The 20,288-nt window shown below is 50.6% G+C and overlaps 1 protein-coding gene across 2 annotated transcripts in view; it reads right to left on the reverse strand.

Moving 5' to 3' along the window:
* NLRC3 (NLR family CARD domain containing 3) overlaps positions 1-20,288 on the reverse strand; it is a 32,698-nt gene that overhangs the window by 952 nt on the left and 11,458 nt on the right. Inside the window, exons 2-20 of one of the 2 annotated variants that reach the window (XM_059692896.1) lie at positions 17,302-17,405; positions 17,058-17,119; positions 16,406-16,464; positions 15,922-16,123; positions 14,019-15,768; positions 12,721-12,807; positions 11,272-11,355; positions 10,731-10,814; positions 8,533-8,616; positions 7,735-7,818; positions 7,029-7,112; positions 6,246-6,329; positions 5,651-5,734; positions 4,969-5,052; positions 4,399-4,482; positions 2,274-2,357; positions 1,735-1,818; positions 668-751; positions 163-246 (exon numbers count right to left, since the gene is read on the reverse strand). In XM_059692896.1, coding sequence (XP_059548879.1) covers positions 163-246; positions 668-751; positions 1,735-1,818; positions 2,274-2,357; positions 4,399-4,482; positions 4,969-5,052; positions 5,651-5,734; positions 6,246-6,329; positions 7,029-7,112; positions 7,735-7,818; positions 8,533-8,616; positions 10,731-10,814; positions 11,272-11,355; positions 12,721-12,807; positions 14,019-15,768; positions 15,922-16,099 — 3,107 coding nt within the window. In that variant the 5' untranslated portion in view covers positions 16,100-16,123; positions 16,406-16,464; positions 17,058-17,119; positions 17,302-17,405. The remainder of the gene's footprint in view (positions 1-162; positions 247-667; positions 752-1,734; positions 1,819-2,273; positions 2,358-4,398; positions 4,483-4,968; positions 5,053-5,650; positions 5,735-6,245; positions 6,330-7,028; positions 7,113-7,734; positions 7,819-8,532; positions 8,617-10,730; positions 10,815-11,271; positions 11,356-12,720; positions 12,808-14,018; positions 15,769-15,921; positions 16,124-16,405; positions 16,465-17,057; positions 17,120-17,301; positions 17,406-20,288) is intronic. The other variant, XM_059692895.1, reaches the window with a different exon arrangement.

Consider the following 20,288-nt stretch of genomic DNA (forward strand, 5'->3'; position numbering starts at 1 on the left):
GCTCTGAATGGCTTTCTTCTATATTGAGTTTTTCCCCAGAGCTGCTGAGGGGCCTGGGAGTCCGCTGGCTCTGAAAATCAGGCAGAAGGTAGGGCCTGACCTGGGAACAGTTCTAAGGGTGAGAATGGCAGGAAAGGGCAGAGACTGCCGAACCCCACTCACTTGATATGCTGGATCCCGTGGTTTCCAGACAGTGCGGTGGCAATGCATATCATCCCATCCATCCCCAAGGAATTCTCCTGAAGACTAGGCAGAGAAAAGATGGAGACACCAGAGTGAGCCAGTCAGGGCAGAGCACACCTCTGAAAGAGCGCTGCATTATCCTGTGGGATAGTTCTGGCACTGGTTTCTGCACAAGTGCCATAGCAACAGCAAGGTGGGCATTTAATCCTGAGACGAGTTTATGAGGACCCAGGTTGTACCGTCTTAGTGCCATGGAGATTATAAGACCAAAAATGCTGATGTTAAGTGATTTACCTCTGACCTATGCTAGGCAAAATGACCAAACTCGTCCATAATATAGACTATAGTAACCAGAACAGTCTGAACTATTTCTATTCAGAAGGAAGCAGCTACAGAGGAAATCAAGAGCATCTTATCCCCTGGGGAGGTTCCAGCATAGAAGTCCTCTGCTCTGGGGTGCAGATAGGGCTCAGTAACCACTCACTTGAGTCTTCGGAGGCTTGAGTTGACCTTCAGAGCATTTGCCAGGGCTTTGGCTCCAGCCACTCCAATGGCGTTTCCTCTTAAACTGTTAAAAAAAAAAAAAAAAAAGACAGACAATGGCCCTGGCCAGTGTGCTCAATAGTTAGAGCATTGGCCTGTGCACTGAAGGTTTGTTGGTTTGATTCCCCATCAAGGGCACATACATAGGTTGCAGGTTCATCCCGGCCCCAGTTGGAGCACATGTGGGAGGCAACCAATCGATGTGTCTCTTTCACATCAATGTTTCTCCCTCTCTCTCACCTCTCTCCCTTTTCCCACTCCCACTTTCTAAAAATCAATGGGGAGGGGAGGGAGGAGATATCCTTGGGTGAGGGTTTAAAAAGAAAAAAAGAAAAGACAGGCAATGTAAGGCACCATGATGGCTGAGAGGTGAAAATGCTATTTCTTCAGATGAGTATGGGCTACTGGTGAGAGGCAGTGTGGACTCAGCAACCATGGGGAGTTAGGTTGCTCCTTTCTTACTCTCAAGCCAAAACGGAGTTTGGCTTTGGGGAGCAGGCAGGACACACAGGAGGGGTGAGCCAGCCCAACCTGGGTGGTGTGTTGGTGCCTTCATTCTCCTTTTACATTCCCAAGGAAGAGCGGGGCTGATAGGAGAGGCAGCACTCCATCCAGCCGTCCCTGTCTGCTCAGCATCACAGAACCCCGGGAGCAGGGGTGACCTGGACGTGCCTGAAACCCCACAGAGCTCGAGGCCGCAAACTCCTGGATCTCAAAGACCAAGATCAGTGGACACAGCCCACCCCAGGGACCCCTAAACAAGATCTTGGGACATGTTCAGCCCGGGCAAGACCAAGAAAAGCAGGTACTCAAGAAAAGGAGGCCCAACAATAGTGACTCCCAGGGAGAAGGGGTGAAGGAGGAATGGGGAAGCTGGGCATGCTTGATATTTAATTGCTTTGTGAATTTCTTACAAATTGATATTTTTTTTCTCCTCCATATCTATTCATTTGAATCAAGTTTGGTTTCTTTGGGCAAGAGACTTTAGCCGGAGGCTGGAATACTTACTCGAGAATCTCCAAGGTTCTGTTCACAGCCAGGGCCTCCCCCAGTGCCTGAGCCCCCGGCGCACCAATGGAGGCCACCTGGAGACTAAGAGGAGATGCTGTCAGCGTAGTCAGGCCCAACAGGCTGGGCTCTCCAGCCCTCATACCTGCCCGGGGCCCAGCTTCCATTCACAGGCACCCTCATTTTCACCACCCTTGACTTAGGGTCGAAAATGACAAAATAGCACTAAAAATTGGCTGTGGTCTATCCAAAGGATACTGCATATCCTTCCTGCACTGTTTGTGCTTGGGACATATCTAGGTACTATGGATACAGGAAGTAGAGGTTGTCTCCTGGAGAGTTTGCAGGAGTACACTGCCTGTACCCCTAAATCTTATTACAACTGCAGGAGCAAGAATGCGCTGGGCATCCCTTCTGCCTGGTTGCTGATATTAGGAAAATTAAACGCAGCTTCCTAGACTGGGAAACAAGAATGGTTTTCCATATGAAAGGATGGTGAAGGGCTGGCTTCCTGGACTGCTGTTCGCGTCAGGACTTACTAGAGAGCAGTGAGGGCTGTGTTTGCCTTCAGCGCACTGGCCACTGCACAGGCGCCTTCGTCCCCGATGGCGTTCTCCTGTAAACTGAACACAGAGAGTGAGCCTGGGCCAGCTCTCTAGCATGACGTGCTGAGCTTGGACCGTCTACCTAATTCAGACCACACACATTGTAGACTATACTCCCAGGGTCACCCCATGGCCTCCTAATTAACATGCAGAGGGACCTGGGGTCTGGACCATCAGAAACAAACAAGGAAAGGGACACATGGAAGCATTGCCAACAAATGCGTGAGATAAAGTGTGCTTTTCGAAGCCAATTAGAACACTGAAGGCCCTCTGTCCCCAGGCCATTCTTGCTCGCTGCAGTAATAATTTAACAGACGCTTGAGTGTATAGTGTGCACTAGCAAGGCCAATTCCGCCTTTTTGGAACTCAGGTGAGGAGACTTGATTAAATGAGCAGTCACTATAGGCTAAGTGCAGGCTGCAGTGTGGTCCCAGAGGCTGCCAAGAGAAATAGGTCTAAACCAGTGGTCCTCAACCTTCTGGTCCTTTAAATACAGTTCCTCGTGTTGTGACCCAACCATAACATTATTTTCGTTGCTACTTCATAACTGTAATGTTGCTACTGTTACGAATTGTAATGTAAATATCTGATATGCAGGATGGTCTTAGGCGACCCCTATGAAAGGGTCGTTCGACCGCCAAAGGAGTCGCGACCCACAGGTTGAGAACCGCTGGTCTAAACCAAAACCCAAAGGATAAGAGATGGGGAGGGGGCCTAGCATATCTAAAGAACCCAACGACATTGAGTCAAGTCTCTCGAGAGTGAAACGAGGCTGAGGAAACAGTAAGGAAGCAGATGTTTGGGGGCCCTAGAAGCCGTGCTAAAGGTTGGACTTCACTCGGCAGGCCCCGGGCAGCCATTGAAACATCTCACCAGGACAGGGACAGATTTGCATTTGAAAAGATCCTGACTAGCCGTGGATGGACCAAGTGTGGAGGCTGCTGCAGTGATGCAGGTGAGTGATGCTGGTGCCTGGACAGTGGCCATGGGGGTGGGACACTGGGAAGAGAATCAACAGGACTTGGAAATGAATCAGTAGGACTTGGAAAAGGGCAAGGGTGATGTTTCTACTTTTCACAGTTGGTTGGCTGGTTCTAGTCATAAGATGGGGAACCAAGAAGCAGGCTCGTGGGGGGATCTTTCAGGCAATCTAAAGTACCACTGAGACACCCAAAGGGAGGTGCGGAATGGGCAGTAGATACACGGGTCTGGAGCTCCGGAGAGAGGTCTGCGATATAGCTGTGGGGCCATAAGGACTTGAAAGCCTGGGAGAGGTGGAGAGCTTCCAGAAGAGAGAGAGCACCTTCAAGGGAAGGTGGCCTGGGACAGAACCCTGAGGAACACAAGTATTTCAGAGTCAAACAGAACTAGCCAGAGATGGGATATCCTGGAAGCTGAGAGAGAAGTAGCGTCAAAAGGAGATGAAACTCAAAAGGTTACCATTTGACCCAGCAATTCCATTCCCAGGTGTATACACAAGAGGACTGAAAGCATACACAGAAACATGTACATGGATGTTCACAGCAGCATTATTCACAATAACCAAAACATGGAAACAACCCAAATGTCCAGCAACAGATGAAAGTCTTATCCATACAGTGGAATACTATTCAGCCATGAAAAGGAATGAAGTGCTGACACATGCCACAATGCAGATGAACCTTGAAAACATATTAAATGAAAGTTGCCAGTCATGAAAGACCACATATTGTATCATTTCACTTACAGAAATGTCACGAATAGGTAAATCCATGGAGAGAATAAATTAGTGGCTGCCCGGGATAGGGCAGAAGGGGAAGTGACCACTGATGGATCTGGGTTTTCTTAGAGGGTGATAGAAATGTTCTAAATTTCGTTGTTGTGTTGCACAACTGTGAATAGACTAGAAACCAGAGAATTATATACCTCAATAAAGCTATTATATATTTCTAAAGCAGCTGAGGATGGAAACATGCCTGCTGGCCTTAGGACAGAGGAGGCTGTGTGCTGAGGGCGTGAGCCCTGTGCTTGGTGGGCCCTGAGGCTTCAGATGCCCCTGCCCCGTGGAATCCCCACTTACTCGAGGCTGATCAGGCTCTTGTTGAACTGTAGTGCTTGTCCCAGGGCCTTGGCGGCGCCGGCCTGGATGAAGTTCCACTGCAGGCTAGGCAGACACGGACCACATGACTACGTGGCCCAAGGCAGAGTCCAGGAGGTCCTGGGCTCCAGAAAGAGCGGGCTTCTCCCAGGAGAATCTGACGCCAGGGGATGGAGTCCCTGCGGGGTGTGTTCTAGAGGGACCACTGATGGGCAGAGCTCCTGCAACCCTCCTCAGCCTTAGTCCCAAGGAGTCAACATTTACTCTCTGGTTAGGGGTGGGTACAGGGACAGGCCCAAATAAAGACTCCAGATGGTTCCTGCTGTGGTTACCCACCTCCAACCCCATTGGTCTCTCCGTGGAGCAATCTCAGGAAGTAGAGCAGGGGGCAGGGCTGGTGGCCCTGCAAGTGACCACCTGCAGCCTGCTGGAGGCCCCAGAGACCATGTGGGAGATCCCCAGAGCTGGACTTGGTCTCCTGCATCAACTGGTTTGGGGGAGCCCTGCAGCTCTGGGCAGGGGACGGGGTAGGTAGGGGCCCCGAGGACTCACTGAAGGGACACGAGGGTGTGGTTTTCTCTCACTGCCATTGCGATGGCCTGGGCACCCTGGTCATGGAGGAGGTTGGCTGTCAGGCTGGGAGGAGAGGAACAGGGGCAAGTGAGCAGAAGCCGACCATGATGTCCCCTGTCCTTGCTCCCCAGGGAATCCAGACCACCCTCCCCCAACCCACGGACTGCATCGTGCCCACTAGGATAGCCTAGCTCACGCCTATGGAGCACTTGCATGTACCAGGCACGTGCCCTGGACTGTTGTAACAAATCTGACACCCCCAGGAGGAGTGGGCCCAAGCTCAGCTCAGTGAGGTTCCATGACAGATCACGCACCAGGAGGTGGCAGAGGACTCACTCCTGATTCCTGTACTGTGCTGCCCCCACGATGTGGCCCCTTCCACATTCTCGTCCATAGCAAAGGGCTGAGGGCCAGAGAGTTGCCACTACTTCATCCTCATGTAATTTATGACAGGACCGTGGGGGACTTGTGTCTGAGTCACCGCCAGGGGTCAGGTCTCCTGGCTACCTCCTCCCAGCCAGGTCCTTCTTCAGCTTTTTATAATGGCAAGAGTGACCAGGGCCTGGCCCATCAGTCTCTGGGCTTTGCATAGGTGGGGCCCTGGCATAAAGGAGCCTTAGGAAGCACAGCCCTACCCGCCCCCCCCGGCCCCCTCACGTACTCCAGGTTCTTCAGGGTGCTGTTGGTGCAGAGAGCTCGAGCCAGATCCTGGGCTCCCTCTGGGCTGATGGAGTTTTCTCGAAGGCTGAAGAAAGAGAAGACCCTGAGCTGCTGACCAGGCAGATGAGGCCTCTGGGGGAGACAAGCCCAGGTGTTCAGGCTTTTAGAACCAGAGAAACCTCATGTGGGACCCGGACTTCCTGAGCGAGCATGTGCTGTGTGCCTCCAGCGAGCCCAGGTTCTGGTGGCTAGGCAGCCAAGTGTCTCCCCTTTAGGACCTACCAGTAGGACAGTCTAGGAGGAAGAGGATAAGACAGTGGGACCTCAGAGCTGTGAGGGGCAGGCATGGGTGCTTGGGTGCCTAAAGGATGTGTATATGGGCAGGGAGCAGCAGAGCTGGCCAGCTGGGGGCCACCGCTGCCCCTGCCCTCCCAAGAGCAAGGTAGAGTGCAGGATGCCAGCCCCAGAACCAAGCTGCCCAACCAGAGGTCGTCACAGGGGTAATGTGGGCTTCCCAGCTCCAGCCTTTTCTTCCAAGTCCCTTTGGACCCCCTGACCAAAGGGATACCTGGTTGGAGAGGGAGGCTGGGACTTACTTGAGGCTGAGGAGGGCTCGGTTGGCGCAGAGGGCCCCCATCAGCGCTGCCACTCCGGTGTCACTGATGGAATTGCTCTGCAGGCTGAAGACAGAAGAGAGGGCACATTTGGCGTGGCTGTCTCAGGACTCGGAGGGAGCCATCAGTCCAGCTGAAACACTAAGCTCGACAGGGAGTTGGGGGACACCTGAGGCAGGTGCCACACCACATTGTTTTTCTTTCATCATCCCTCTTTCCTCTCTCATCCCTCACAGTCCAGCCCCAGCTAGGTCGGGGCAGGTGGGTATAGCACAACCAGCCCCAGAGTTTGACTCTGCTTTGGTTTTGGTGGCTCCAAATGGCCTCAGAGAGGGGGCATGCACTGTGTCTGCAGCCCCCAGGGCACAGTTGAGTCTCCCCAGTGTGGGAGCATTGCCAAGCTCTGTCCCCCCAGCTCCCCCCCACAAGCCACTGCGGCTGACCCTTTCTTTAGCTACCTGCACTGACTTCTAAAGCTCTTTCAGTTCTTGTTGTCACCCTGAAAACACCAACCCCTACTGTCCAGGGAAATGGAGCTGGTGTGGTAGGGTGAAACAGGTGGGGTAGGCATGGAGGGAGAGACACTGAGATCATAGCATGCCCAGGGTTGGGGGTTGGTTGGGTTCTGGCAGGGAAGTGGCCCTGACTGACAGTCCTCCTCCAGGACCCACCCACCTACTGGATAGGAAACCTGAGGGGGACGAGGGGGGAAGGGAGTTCCCCTCTGCCCACAGCCACCCCTGGAGGGTGGTCAGGCAGACTCACTCCAGACTCTCCAGGCCCTGGTTCACCTTCAGGGCCTCAGCCAGGGCCTTGGCACCTCCATCGCCAATGCTGTTACTGGAGAACCTGTAAGAGACAGGACACTGGTGAGCCGGCCTCCTGGAGCAGCTGGGCAGGGTGGGGCCCAGAGATCAGGTTCTGGGAGGGGCTGTCTCTGTTGTCTCAAGGTGCCAGTACAGACTCTCCTGCTTGAGGCTGGTTGGCCAGTGGCCTCTGGAAATGACCTCCTGCTGCTTGTAAGAGATGAAGGTAGCAAAGTCCTTGGCTCCCTGGCAGGGGAGTAGGGGCCAGGAGGCAAGACCAACTCTTTAATGAGAGGTATTTGTGCTATGTTATGTGAAGGTGGCTAGGAAATGCCATTTTCTTTTGCTAGCTGAGAAGGCAGTACATGTGAGCCTGAGACAGTTGTGGCTCACTCAGTCTGTGAATCTGGATCTCCGTTCTCCTGGTCCAGTGCTTTGGGGTCCAAAGCCAGTTGTTCTGCACCTACATCCACTCACACACACTTACCCATTCATCCATCCACCCATTCATCCACTCAACTACCAGTCTGTCCATCCGTCCATCCATCCATCCATCCATCCATCCATCCATCCATCCATCCATCCCCATGCTCACAAATATTTATGATAAGCTGGGCATTGTGTTAGACACTGAGGATACCAATTGGCCTTTCTGCATTTCTCACATGAGCTCCTTCAGACTCCTGTTCTGCTTCAGGGCATCTGCCATGTGCTGGGCTCCCATGGGCCCGATGGTATTCTTCTGCAAGCTGTGAGAGAGGAGAGGGGTCCTTTAGCAAAGCTAGTCCCAGCTATTCCCAGGGCAAGAATACTCTGACAAAAGGTGAGAGGTCAGAGACAACGGAGTGCTGAGTGCCAGTCATCTCTTTGAAATGTACACATCAAGGAAGATAGCACAGATTCCAAGTTGTAAGAGCCTTCTTGTCATGAAGATATAAAGTTTTAACTTTCCTTTGGCTAAAGGCAGTTAACAAACACAGATGGCTATCCCAACTACCAGGCTAATTTAGGATAAACTATGTGTGACAAACGCTGCTGTCCAGTTCTCTTACTTGAGGACAAGTTGTTTATCTTGGAAACATGTATGTAATGGGTGTGTCTGTTGGCTATGGAAAAGGGTGTGATTTATTTCTGTCTTTGCAATCTCATCAGCAGATTGCCTATGATGTTCATTACAGTCCAGTTGAGTGTTTATTCAAATAATAAAGCTGTTTTGTTCTTCCTCACATTTGTAGAGAGGGTTTTCTGGATTGGCGGGAGGTTTTATTTTTAATTTTTTGCCCAACACCTGTTCTCTGGAAAAGCAATGGACGTCAAGTTTTCCAGGGGCCATCCAGACAGGTCAGAAAGCCTCAGGGCCTTGCCCATCCATCCCTCCTTGCCAAACACAGGCAGAGAGGTCCTTGGAGGAGAAGATGAGAGAGTACAAAGGAGACTTTCTGATGGCCAGCATGTCCACTCACTGCATCACGGAGAGCGTCCGGTTGGCTGCCAAAGCCTCAGCCATGAATTTGGCACCATCGTCCCTGATCCTGTTACTCTGGAGGCTGTGGAGGCAAGGAAGAGGCATGTCACCAATGGAGCACACAAGGGCACCCAGTGGTGGCCTGAATCCCACCACAGTGTCACCAATGCTCAAGGGAGGCCAGCAGCTAAGCTCAGTGACAAGGGGCTTTAACCACTCTATGCCCTCAATGCACACCACACAGGAACTGGGCAACAATTGGCCTTTCCCTCTGCTGCTCTGGACTTAGGTTTCCCTCTGGGTCTCTAAGCACTAGCCTGCTGACTGGGGACAAGTTGCCCATGGTATCTGGATAACAATAGCTAGGTCATCGGTAATCCCAATTACACCTAAAAGTCATAGCACTCAAGGGTTGGCGAGGATGTAGAGAAATCGGAACCCTCATCCACTGCTGGTGGGAATGTAAGATGGTGTGGCCACTGTAGAAAACAGACTTGTGGTTCCTCAAAAGGTTAAACATAGAGTTACCATGTGACCAGCAGATTCTAGTCCTAGGCACCTACCCAATAGAATTAAAAACAGTTATTCAAATACTGTTCACAAATGTGTACAGCACCATTATTTACATGGCCAAAAGTTGAAAACAACCCAATGTCCATTAACTGATGAATATTATTTGGCCAGAAAATGGAATGAACTACTGATACATGCTAAAATGTGGATGAACCTTGAAAACATCTTAAGTGAAAGAAGACAGACATAAAAGGTCTTATTGTATGCTTCCATTTATATGAAATATCCAGAATAGGCAAATCCACTGCGCAGAAAGCCGATTGGTGGTTGTTGAAGGGAGGGGAGAATGGGAAGTGACTGCTAATGGGCACAGGGTCTTCTTTTGGGGTGCTGAAAATATTTTAGAACTAGATAAAGGTGACAGTTGCACAATTGTGAATGTATTACGTGCCATTGAACTGCACACTTCAAAATGGTGAATTTTGTGGAACCTCACCTCAATATAAGAAAATGAAAACGGAGAGGTAGCCGCCATGGTAAGGAGAGACATGGGTCAGGCAACCACACAGCCAGAATAAAGATAAATGAAGAATTCAAAAGTAAAGAAAATGAAGCTTCTCCTAAGAAAATAGAAGAGACATAAAGTTGCCTGGTGAAAAGAACATGGATTAGCCATGGTCAAAACAAGAGCAGCTGAATCAACTCAGACGCCCACCGAAATGCTATCTTCATTAAACTAATAAAAAATAGGTTCCCCCCTGGCCGATGTTGCTAAGTGGTTGCATCGGGCCGCACTCCAAAGGGGTGCTGGTTTGAGTCTGGATCAAGGGCATGTACCTGGGTTGCAGGTTAGCTCCCTGTCCCGAGTTGGGGCATATGCAGGAGGCAACCGGTTGATGTGTCTCACTCACATCGATGTTTCTCTCCCTCCCTCCCTTCTGCTCTCTCTGAAAAGCAATGAGAAAAAATATCCTCGGGTGAGGATTAACAACAACAGAAAGGTTTCCAACGTGGAATTGTTACTTAGAAGATCTACTATACAAGGTGTTTACACAGACCACAATACACTGAAATTGGTCCCTAGGAAAGACGTTCTTATAGAAAATAAGCCGTATTGTGATGCACCAACTGAGAAGCAATGAATTCTTAGGATAAATTCAAGGCTTATCATTTTTAATTTTAGAATATATAACTGAATAACTGAAGCATAAACAAACAAACAAACAAACAAATACATAAAAACAAAACAAAATGGTGGCACACATTCAACTTAGGATGGATACAACCACTGGCTCCTAAAAGGAGCACAGCAAACCACATCAAACTATAAGAATCTTCTGAAAGATGGGCTTTCAATGTCTTGGAAAACATCTCAGGGGGACATTCTGACACCATGATCTTGGGGATTTCTCATTCGATGGAGGACAAGAGGTTTTCCTCAAAGATTATTTTGCTCCTCCACCTCTACATATCTCTACCCTTCTCCTCTATTCCTTGCTCAGGCCGTAAACACAAGAACAATAACCAGGAAGGAGCTGGAACTTGGAAACTTCCTTAGGATACAAGATCCTGTGGTACCCACTGGGTGGGAGCTGGTGTCTGATACCCACATTTTCAATCACCTCCTACTCCATAGGTGGCACCTGAAGGGAAAGTTTTCAAGGGTAAGCAGGTAACACGTACCTCAGAGAGGCCAGGGTGCGATTAATCTTCAGAGCATCTGCCAACGCCTTGGCCCCTTGAGGTCCAATAGAGTTACAGCGGAGGCTGGCGGAAGAGAGAAACAACCATTCCCTTTCATCCAGTGCCCAGGGAGGGAAGGAGGAGCAGAAGTTACATTGACCTTTAAATCTATGCTTCTTGAACAGAATGTATCAGGGTTTAGGATTTCATGTTTGGTGCAAGTGGGACAGAGATGTTTATGTAGGCAAACAAGGAAGGAGTTTCTGAAGGTGCCCCATGTGATGGGCAGAAGAAAATAGGATCCGATGCACTAGTGGACTTGAGCCAAGGACGGAGAGGAGAATGATAACTCCAAGTTCAGGCCTGAAATTTTGGTGCTTCCTGGGCGAGTCTGAATAGCTGAGCAGGAGCTGTGACATTGTTTGCTCAGCTATTCTTCCAGTCCACCCATGGGAGAGACTGGTCAAGGGGACTTCACAACATGTCGCACAAGTGCTCCCTGTCCCTATGGGGAAAGACTGGCCTTTGGTGGTGTACTTACTCTAGAGAAGTCAGACTTCTGTTGACAAGGAGGGATCTGGCCAGAGCTTTGGCCCCCTTGTTACTGATCTGGTTCTCAGCCAAGCTGCCCAAGGAGAGGGAGAAGAGTGGTTATGGCAAGTCTATAAATATCAGCTCCAGGCTCATGATCCAAACCCCTCAGCCTCACCAGCATCATCAGGGCCAGGACAGAGGCAGAGATCAGGTAAGCCCTGGAACAGAATGCCAGGCCCACAAAAGCCTCTGAGCCAAGCAAGGTAGGACTAGAGTAGGCAGACAGACCGGCACACTGGCAAAGGGTCCCAGGGAAGTTTGATCAGAATTTAGCACAACAACTGGAATAGCACAGGGATGAGGGTAGGTGGTTACAGAAGTCTACAACATGGACCCCAGATAGTGGTGTGCTAGAAAACTGGCTCTCAGGAAAAACCAAAATACAAAAACCCTGATTTGTAACATTGGCCAATTTCCATGGTGTAAATACTCCCACCACGGCCAATTTCAAGCACTCACAGCTCTGATGAACTGATTTTACCCTCCTTAGGCACAGAGGTGTCTGTACAAGATCACACGGAGCCTACTACTCTAACCACTGTCCTCAATAATTGTTTTGCTCCCGACTCATTCCACATTTTTATTTCCTCAGATATAAATTATTTCAGAACCCAAAGCCTTGTGTGAGAATAAAAAATTATTATTGGGTCCTGTTCTCCAAACCCATCTCCCTAATTCTCTGAAAGCTGCCCTTAGGTCATGGAATCATTTCAAGTACAAACAAGAGTGTTACTCAAACTTGGAAATTATTACAGGAGAGATTTTATAAGCACATAGATCTGTCCTGCAGTCAGCATATAAACTTTAATTACATTAAAGATGCAATGTTTAAATTTTTAAATCTTTTTTTATTGCTTTGTAAGAAAGAGAAGAAGGGAGAGAGAGAGAGAGAGAGAGAGAGAGAGAGAGAGAGAGAGAGAGAGAGAGGAGAGAGAGAGAGATTTGTTGTTCCACTTATTTATGCATTCATTGGTTGATTCTTGTATATGCCCTGACTGTGGATTGAACCCACAGCCTTGGCATGTCAGGACAACCAGGCTCTAACGTTTTTAATTTAAATTTTTTTAAAAATTATATTTTATTTAAAGATAGAATCCTGTGCCCAGAACACTATTTGAGGGCAAACTGTGAGAAGATTGGGCCTTGTGCCATGTCAGTGCACATAGTGTTTGGAGAAACAGCCTCTGCCCCTCACCCTATCCTTCCCCTCTTCTTACAGATGAGCACCTGAGCCCTGGAACTGTCTGGAATGGGCGGAAACAAGCTGCTGCATGCTTCAGACGCCTCTCTTTGAAAGTACCACCAGCTAGTTGAGCAGAAAGGAGGATGGGGAAGGAGCCCTCAGAACCAGAGAGACAGGTGGGTGCCCTGGCGGAGTCTCCTGGGTCAGCGTTACCTGATTCTCTGAATGCGACAGTCCTTTCCACTCAGCACACTGCCCAGCAGCTCCATCACGGGGTCCTGGAACTGGTTGGTGTCCAGCCTGGTCGGGAGGAACAGCCATTGTGAGTGGTACCACCTCCCATAGGCAGGGTGATGAAGTCCCTGGCTAGCACAGAAAGGCAGGAGCGGGCACTAAGCTCAGGCACCCAGGCTAGCATCCTCCCCACCCCCCGTCTCTCCATTCCACTGTAGCTCCCACCACATGGCCCAGAGACCTAGGACAGCACACCCACCGAGCTCACAGTTTTCCTACGAAGGTGAACTGGGAGGCTCAGGGGCATGAGCTCTGGGGTTTCTATCCGTGTGCATCTGGGAGATGCTTGCTGCGAGCTCTCCTCCTTCTGAGGACATGGGAGCTGCTCCCAGGTCCTGAACGGCCCTGGCCCTGGTGCCCTTCCCTCAGCCCCTATTAGAGTCCGGAGCAGTGGACAGAAGATGGGCTGAGGGCAGAGAGTGAGGGTGTGGCTTCTGTCAGCACTGGGATGGTTCACAGGGTGTTATGGGTTGAATAGTGTCTCCCCAAAAGCTATCTTGGCATTCTAACCCCCCAGTGGCTCAAGAGTGTGACCTGATTTGGAAATAGGGCCGTGGCAGACGTAATTAGAGAAGATGAGGTCACACTGGAGTGAGGTGGGCCTGTCATCCCATAGGACTAATGTCCTTACAAGAGAGGAAAGCCCTATGTCGGTGGTTCTCAACCCTCTGGCCCTTTAAATACAGTTCCTCATGTTGTGACCCAAGCATAACATTATTTTCGTTGCTACTTCATAACTGTCATGTTGCCACTGTTATGAATCGTAATGCAAATATCTGATATGCAGGATGGTCTTAGGCGACCCCTGTGAAAGGGTCGTTTGACCGCCAAAGGGGTCGCGACCCACAGGTTGAGAACCGCTGCCCTATGTGAAGGCAGACACGGATAAGGTAGCCATGTGGCCACAGAGGCGGAGATTGGAGTGATGGATGTACAAGCCAAGGGTAGCCAGCAGCACCACAAGCTACAGAGGCAGGGAGGATCCTCCCCTGAAGGTGTCAGAGGGAGCACAGCCCTGCCAACACCTTGAATTTGGACTCGGCCTCCAGAACTGTGAGAGAAAACGTTTCTATTGCTTTAAGCCACCCAGTCTGTGGACCTTTGTTACAGCAGCCCCCAAACACTGGCGCAGAGGCTGCTGGTGGAGGGGAAGTACTTTCCAGGGCCCCTCCTCTCTCCTCCGCCAACACCCCCGCACACACCACCCTGGTGCCCACCTCAGGCTCCGGCAGTAGAGCAGCTGGGGCAACAGGCTCTGGAGGACACCCTGACTGAGGCTCAGGGACAGGTTGGCCTCCTGGGCGCAGGCATCTGACACCTGCAGAAGGTAGGCCAGGGCAGCCCGGTGCGGGTGGCCGGTCAGCCTGGCCAGGCCCCCGCTCTCCATGGCCTCCTCCACACTGCGGGCCAGCTCCGTGTGCTGCAGCTCGTGCAAGCAGTGCAGCACATTGACTGCCCGGGCACAGACCACCGTGCTGGACTGTAGGCATCCCTGCAGGAGCTGGGCCACCTGCCCCCGGGAGCCCTGCTGCTCGCCCGGGGCCAGCAGGGAGCCCGCCAGTAGGTCATTGACCCTTGGAGACAAGAGGCCGCAGAGGAAGCGAAGGAACACATCCAGCCGTCCGTCCTCAGCCTGCATGGCCCGCTGGGCCGCGCTCCTGAAATGCGTGAGGAAGCCCAGCCGAGGCCAGGACACACCGCCCTCCGTGAAGAGGTCGAAGATGGCCCTCTTGGACGCGCTGTAGTAGTACGCAGCCCCCAGGAACTCCTGCAGAGACAAGTGGGTGAAGCAGTAGGCTGCCGAGGAGGCCAGGGTCTCCTCCCGCTGCAGGAAGTAGCTGCACACAGTGCTCTGCAGCAGAGCAAGGTCCACACCAAACACCTTCAGGTCCGGCTCATAGAACACGTACTTTTTCTTGACCAGCCCGTGGAAGGCCAGCCGGCCCAGCGTCCCCACCATCCTGCGGCCACCGTGGGCCAGCTGCTCAATGCGAGGGCTCACCTTGCCCTTCTCCTGCCCCTCCCCGCCCAGGGCCATCCGGAAGTACCAAGAGTAGAGCTCGCACAGGGTCCTTGGAGGCCACAGCTCTGTGTCTTGGGGCCCCTGCCTGTGGCGGCACAAGTGGCCCAGAGCTAACCCCGCCAGCCGGCAGAAGGACGGGACGGTGCACATCAGGTACAGGGCCCTGTGGGCCCGAACCTGGCTCAGGACCCAGTCCAAGAGGACCTGGTCCTCGGGGAACATCTGCTCTAGACACACTTTGATCTCCTCTTCATTAAAGCCCCGGATCTCAGTCATCCGGTCCACCAGGCCCCCTGGGATCTGGCCAGCTGCGCTGGGACGGGAGGTGACCCAGACAGAAACTTCCGGGAAGAGGTTGCCCCGGATGATGTTGGTGATCAGGTGGTCCACCTGTATCTCCTTCTTGGGGTCCGTGCAGGCCACGGTGTTGGAGAAGTCCAGAGGAGTCTTACACTCATCCAGGCCGTCCAGGATAAGGAGCACTTTGGCCAGGGCTGCCACTTCCAGGCCAGACTCCCCGACGTGTGGAAAGATGGAGCGAATGAGTCTGTCTGCGGACAGCTTTTCATGGGTGTTGAGATCCCGGAACGTCAAAGGCAGCACCAGGGAGAAGTCCTTGCCAATCTGCCCCCGGGCCCAGAGGCAGACAAAGTGCCTCACCAGGGTGGTCTTGCCCACACCAGCCACCCCAATGGTGATGGAGATGCGGGGCGGGATGGACACCCGCGACAGAGGCAGGAAGAGCCTGTTCAGGGCGATGGTCCTGGCTGAGCGCCAGGCCCCACGTGTGGCCTCCACCTGCGTGAAGTCGTGTTCCCTCAGCTGCAAGTCCATCAGGCCTTCCACTAGCAGGAGGTTGGTTAGCCTGGGTGAGGGGCCACCCAGCTCCAGGCTGCCTCCTGCCCTGCTCAGAAGGGCCTCTTGGTGTCTCTGTATCCGCGAGTCTGTGGATGGAGGTCAGAGCTCAGGGTTGGGGAGGGCGGGTGTAAAGAAGGAAAGCGGCGAGGCAGATGAAAGGCAGGGGCAGGAGGTAGAATCAGGTGTGGGGGGAAGGAAAGGAAGGGAAAAGGCTTAGGGACACCCCTCCATCTGCCTACCATTGCCATGAGGCCCCCGTGGAGAGTCGGGTGTCCTGTCAGGGGTCTGTGGGGCCTGGGAGCCCTGACAGCCTTTCCCGGACAGCAGGTCCATGAGGGCTTTCACCTGCTCTGCCGGGGAGCCAGCACCATGGCCCTGGCCAGCCTCCCCGCCCATCCGCATCTCCTGCTTCCTCATGGAATCCAGGATTGCTGCCAGGAGCTGTGAAGAGAAAACCTGAACCTGCTGCCTGCTGTCTCCCTGCCCAGCGGCCTGGGACAGGTAAGGAGCCTCCAAGGATGTGTGGGGACTCACCCTTTGGGGACCCACCCTTTCTCCTCTCCCAGCTAGTGGCCCACAGTCTGACCTCGAGGAGGAGGTTGGAGGGGCTGGTTGTTCCTGGATGCTGAGAATAATTCCTAATGCCACAAGCATTGATCAGATGCAGGGGACCAAATGCATAAGAACCCAGGCCCAAGCTCGAGCGTGAGCTCCGCCACTTACTGGTTGTGTGACCCTGGGCAGGCTGCCTGAGCTCCCTGTGCCGGGGTGTCATTTGTAACCTGGAAACGGCAATGCGGTTATGAGTAGGTCCACTCCCAAGAAGGGAAGAATGAAAGAAGCCAATCTGGAAAGGCTACGTACTGTATGACTTCCACTCTGTGTTATTCTGGAAAAGGCAAAACTATGGAAACAGTGAAAAGATCGATGGTTGCCAGGGGCTTGGGGTGAGGAGGGAGGGATGAGTGGGTGGAGCACAGAGAATTTTTAGGGCAGCGAATCTACTCTGAGTGATATACTACGGTGGTGGGTTCACGTCATTATACATTTGTCCAAGCGCAGGGAATGCACAGCACCAAGAGTGAGCCCTCATGTAACCCGTGGACTCGGGGTGATAATGATGTGCCAGTGTAGGTTCACCTGCTGTAAAAAGTGCCACCCTGGTGGGGATGTCCACAGTGGGGGAGGGCGCACGTAAGGGGCAGAGGGTATATGCAAATCTCTGTACTTAATCTTTCTCTCAATTTGTCTGTAAACCTAAAACTGCCCTAATAACGAAAGTCTAGTGATTAAAAAAGAAACAAAGAAAAAATGGAGGAGTCTAAAGAGAAGGGAAAGTTGGTTCTCAGAGCAGTGGTATAGCTACGTTTCTTACTCTGTTTCCTGGGGTCTCCTGGAAGAGCAGGGGCTCCTGACCCACAGGCAGCACTGTTTCTGCTGGGGATAGTGACGCAGAGGTGCTAAGAGGCAAACCATGTCTGAGTCCCACCCACTCACATTCCTTTTCCTCTGGGTATCTGCCCCCCACCTCCCACCTCCCACCCCCCTGTATATCCCTCCCTCAGCTAAGATAGATACTTGAGGACCCAGAGCCACCTCCATCTCACCCCTCTTCTCACCTGTAGTGGGCAGGATGTCCAGCCCATGGCCAACCCACGGCAGCTCCTCCAGCAGGGCCTTAGGAACTCAGGAGGTGGGGGGTGGCTATCCCTCCTCCATGGGTCTAGAAGAGAAAACAGGACTCAGGGCTGGGCAGAAGCCACACCTACTGCTTTGGGTGTAGCAGCTCATTAAACCAGGTCCAACTATGCCTTCCAGCCCTGTGTTCTCCGGGCCCCAGTGTTATTCACTTAAAAGGCGGATTTGTTGCCTACAGCCCCAAGACCCCAGCGCACTCCCCAGCCTTGAATTTGCATTGGGGTTCCAGGCATTTTAACTCAGGATGAACCTTTTCACCTGGAAAATGCTAAACAAAGTATAGCAACAAGGAAAATAGCATTTCCCAGCCATTTGGTTCATAGTGGTGTTGGAGAGTTGAGTGTAACCAATTTGAGGTAGATGAACTCATCTGGGAACATTAGAAATAGGCCAGGGCTAGGCCACTCATACTTCTGAGTCCTTCTGGCTGTTCTCACTCTTTTATACTTCTAAATGTCAAAACTAAAGGGGGGAAAAGACAGATGAGATTTTGATTGAAGTCACGTTAATGTGGGTATTGTTGAGGGCTTTCTTTAGATCCTCTAGTAAAACTATGTTTTTTTCTTATCTAAATTGCCACATCAATTGGTTGCCCACTGCATGTAGGGCAGGAATTGAGCCTTGACTGGAATCAAACCTGGGACCCTTCAGTTTGAGGGCTGACACTCTCACCACTGAGCCAAACCAGCTAGGGCTCTTATAAACACTTGTAAACTCTTTTGATTTAAAATCTAGTTAGTCTGATGTCAGTGTAGTCACCCCTGCTCTCTTTTGGTTACTCTTTTCATAGAATATCTTCTTCCATCCTTTCACTTTCCACCTATTTGTGTCTTTGGATCTCAAGTGAGTCTCTTGTAGACAGCATGTCATTGGATCATATGTTTTTATCCATTCTACCAATTTCTGTCTTTTGATTAGAGGGTTTAATCCATTTACATTTAAAGTAACTACTGGTAGAAGGAATTCTTACCATTTGCAACAGCATGGATGGAACTAGAGAGCATTATGTTAAGTGAAATAAGCCAGTCAGAGAAAGATAAATATCACATGATCTCACTCATTTGTGGAATATAATAAACAACATAAACTAATGAACAAAAACAGATCCAGAGACAGAGAAGCATCGATCAGACCATCAAACCTCAGAGGGAAGATAGGGGAGGGCGGGGGTAAGGGGGAGAGACCAATCAAAGGACTTGTGTACATGCATATAAGCCTAATCAATGGACACAGACACCAGGACGGTGAGGGCATGAGTGGGGGGTGGGGGGGCCACTGGGGGGATAAGGACACATATGTAATTCCTTCATCAATAAGGAAAAAAATAAAAATAAAGTAACTACTGGTAAGGAGAGACTTATTTCTGTTATTGTGCTATTTGTTTGTTTATGCTTTATAGCTTAACCCCCATCATTTCTTGCATTAGCATCTTTTGTATTTAGTTGATCTTTTGAAGTGAAATGTTTTCATTTCTTTCTTATTCACCCCCCCTTTTTTTAAAAAATAACCTTTATTGTTGAGATTATTACAGAGGTCTATCTTTTTTCCCCCCATAGCTCCCCTCCACCTGGTTCCCACCCTGCCCCAGGCCCTTGCCACCCTATCATCTGTGTCCGTAGGTAATGCATACATGCCTATAAGATCTTTGTCTAATCTCTTCCGGCACCCTCACACAACCCCTTCCCTCTGAGAATTGTCAGTCTGTTCCATTTCCATGCCCCTTATTCTATTCCATTCACCAGTTTATTCTGTTCATCAGATTTTTTATTTGTTTGATTTTTTAGATTCAGTTGTTGATAGATATGTATTTGTTGCCACCTTGTTGTTCATATTTTTTATCTTTACCTTTTTCTTCTTCTTCTTCCTCTTAGAGAATACCCTTCAGCACTTCATATAATACTGGTTTGGTGGTGATGAACTCCTTACCTTTTTCTTGTCTGTGAAGCTCTTTATCTGACCTTCAATTCTAAATGATAGCTTTGCTGGGTAGAGTAATCTTGGTTGTAGGTTCTTGCTATTCATCACTTTGAATATTTCTTGCCACTCCCTTCTGGCCTGCATAGTTTCTGTTGAGAAATCAGCTGACAGTTGTATGGGCATTCCTTTGTAGGTAACTAACTGCTTTCCTCTTGTGGTTTTTTTGTGGGTTTTTTTTTTATTGTAATACTTTATTGCTTAAAGTATTACAAAGAGTATTATATATGTCTCCTTTTTTTTCTCCCCTTGACCTTCCCCTGGCCTCCCATACCCCCCAGTGTCTTGTGTCCATTGGTTATGCTTATATGCATGCATGCAAGTCCTTCGGTTGATCTCTTACCCACCCCCCCCCCCCAACTCTTCCCGGCCTTCCCACTGTACTTTGACAGTCTGTTCTATGTTGCTCTGCCTCTGTATCTATTTTTGTTCATCAGTTTATAATGGTCTTAATTATCCATAAATGAGTGAGATCATGTGGTATTTTTCTTTCATTGACTAGCTTATTTCACTTAGCATAATGCTCTCCAGTTCCACCCATGCTGATACAAATGGTAAGAATTCCTTCTTTTTTACAGCAGCATAGTATTCCATTGTGTAGATGTACCACAGTTTTCTAATCCATTCATCTGCTGATGGGCACTTAGGCTGTTTCCAGATCTTAGCTATGGTAAATTGTGCTGCTGTGAACATAGGGGTGCATATATCCTTTCTGATTGGTGTTTCTGTTTTCTTGGGAAATATTCCTAGAAGTGGGATCACTGGGTCAAATGGGAGTTCCATTTTTAACTTTTTGAGGAAACTCCATACTGTTCTCCACAGTGGCTGCGCCAGTCTGCATTCCCACCAGCAGTGCACGAGTGTTCCTTTTTCTCCACATCCTCTCCAGCACTTGTCATTTGTTGATGATAGCCATTCTGACAGGTGTGAGATG

This window comes from Myotis daubentonii, chromosome 4 (assembly GCF_963259705.1).
Source record: "Myotis daubentonii chromosome 4, mMyoDau2.1, whole genome shotgun sequence".
Classification (NCBI taxonomy): domain Eukaryota; kingdom Metazoa; phylum Chordata; class Mammalia; order Chiroptera; family Vespertilionidae; genus Myotis; species Myotis daubentonii.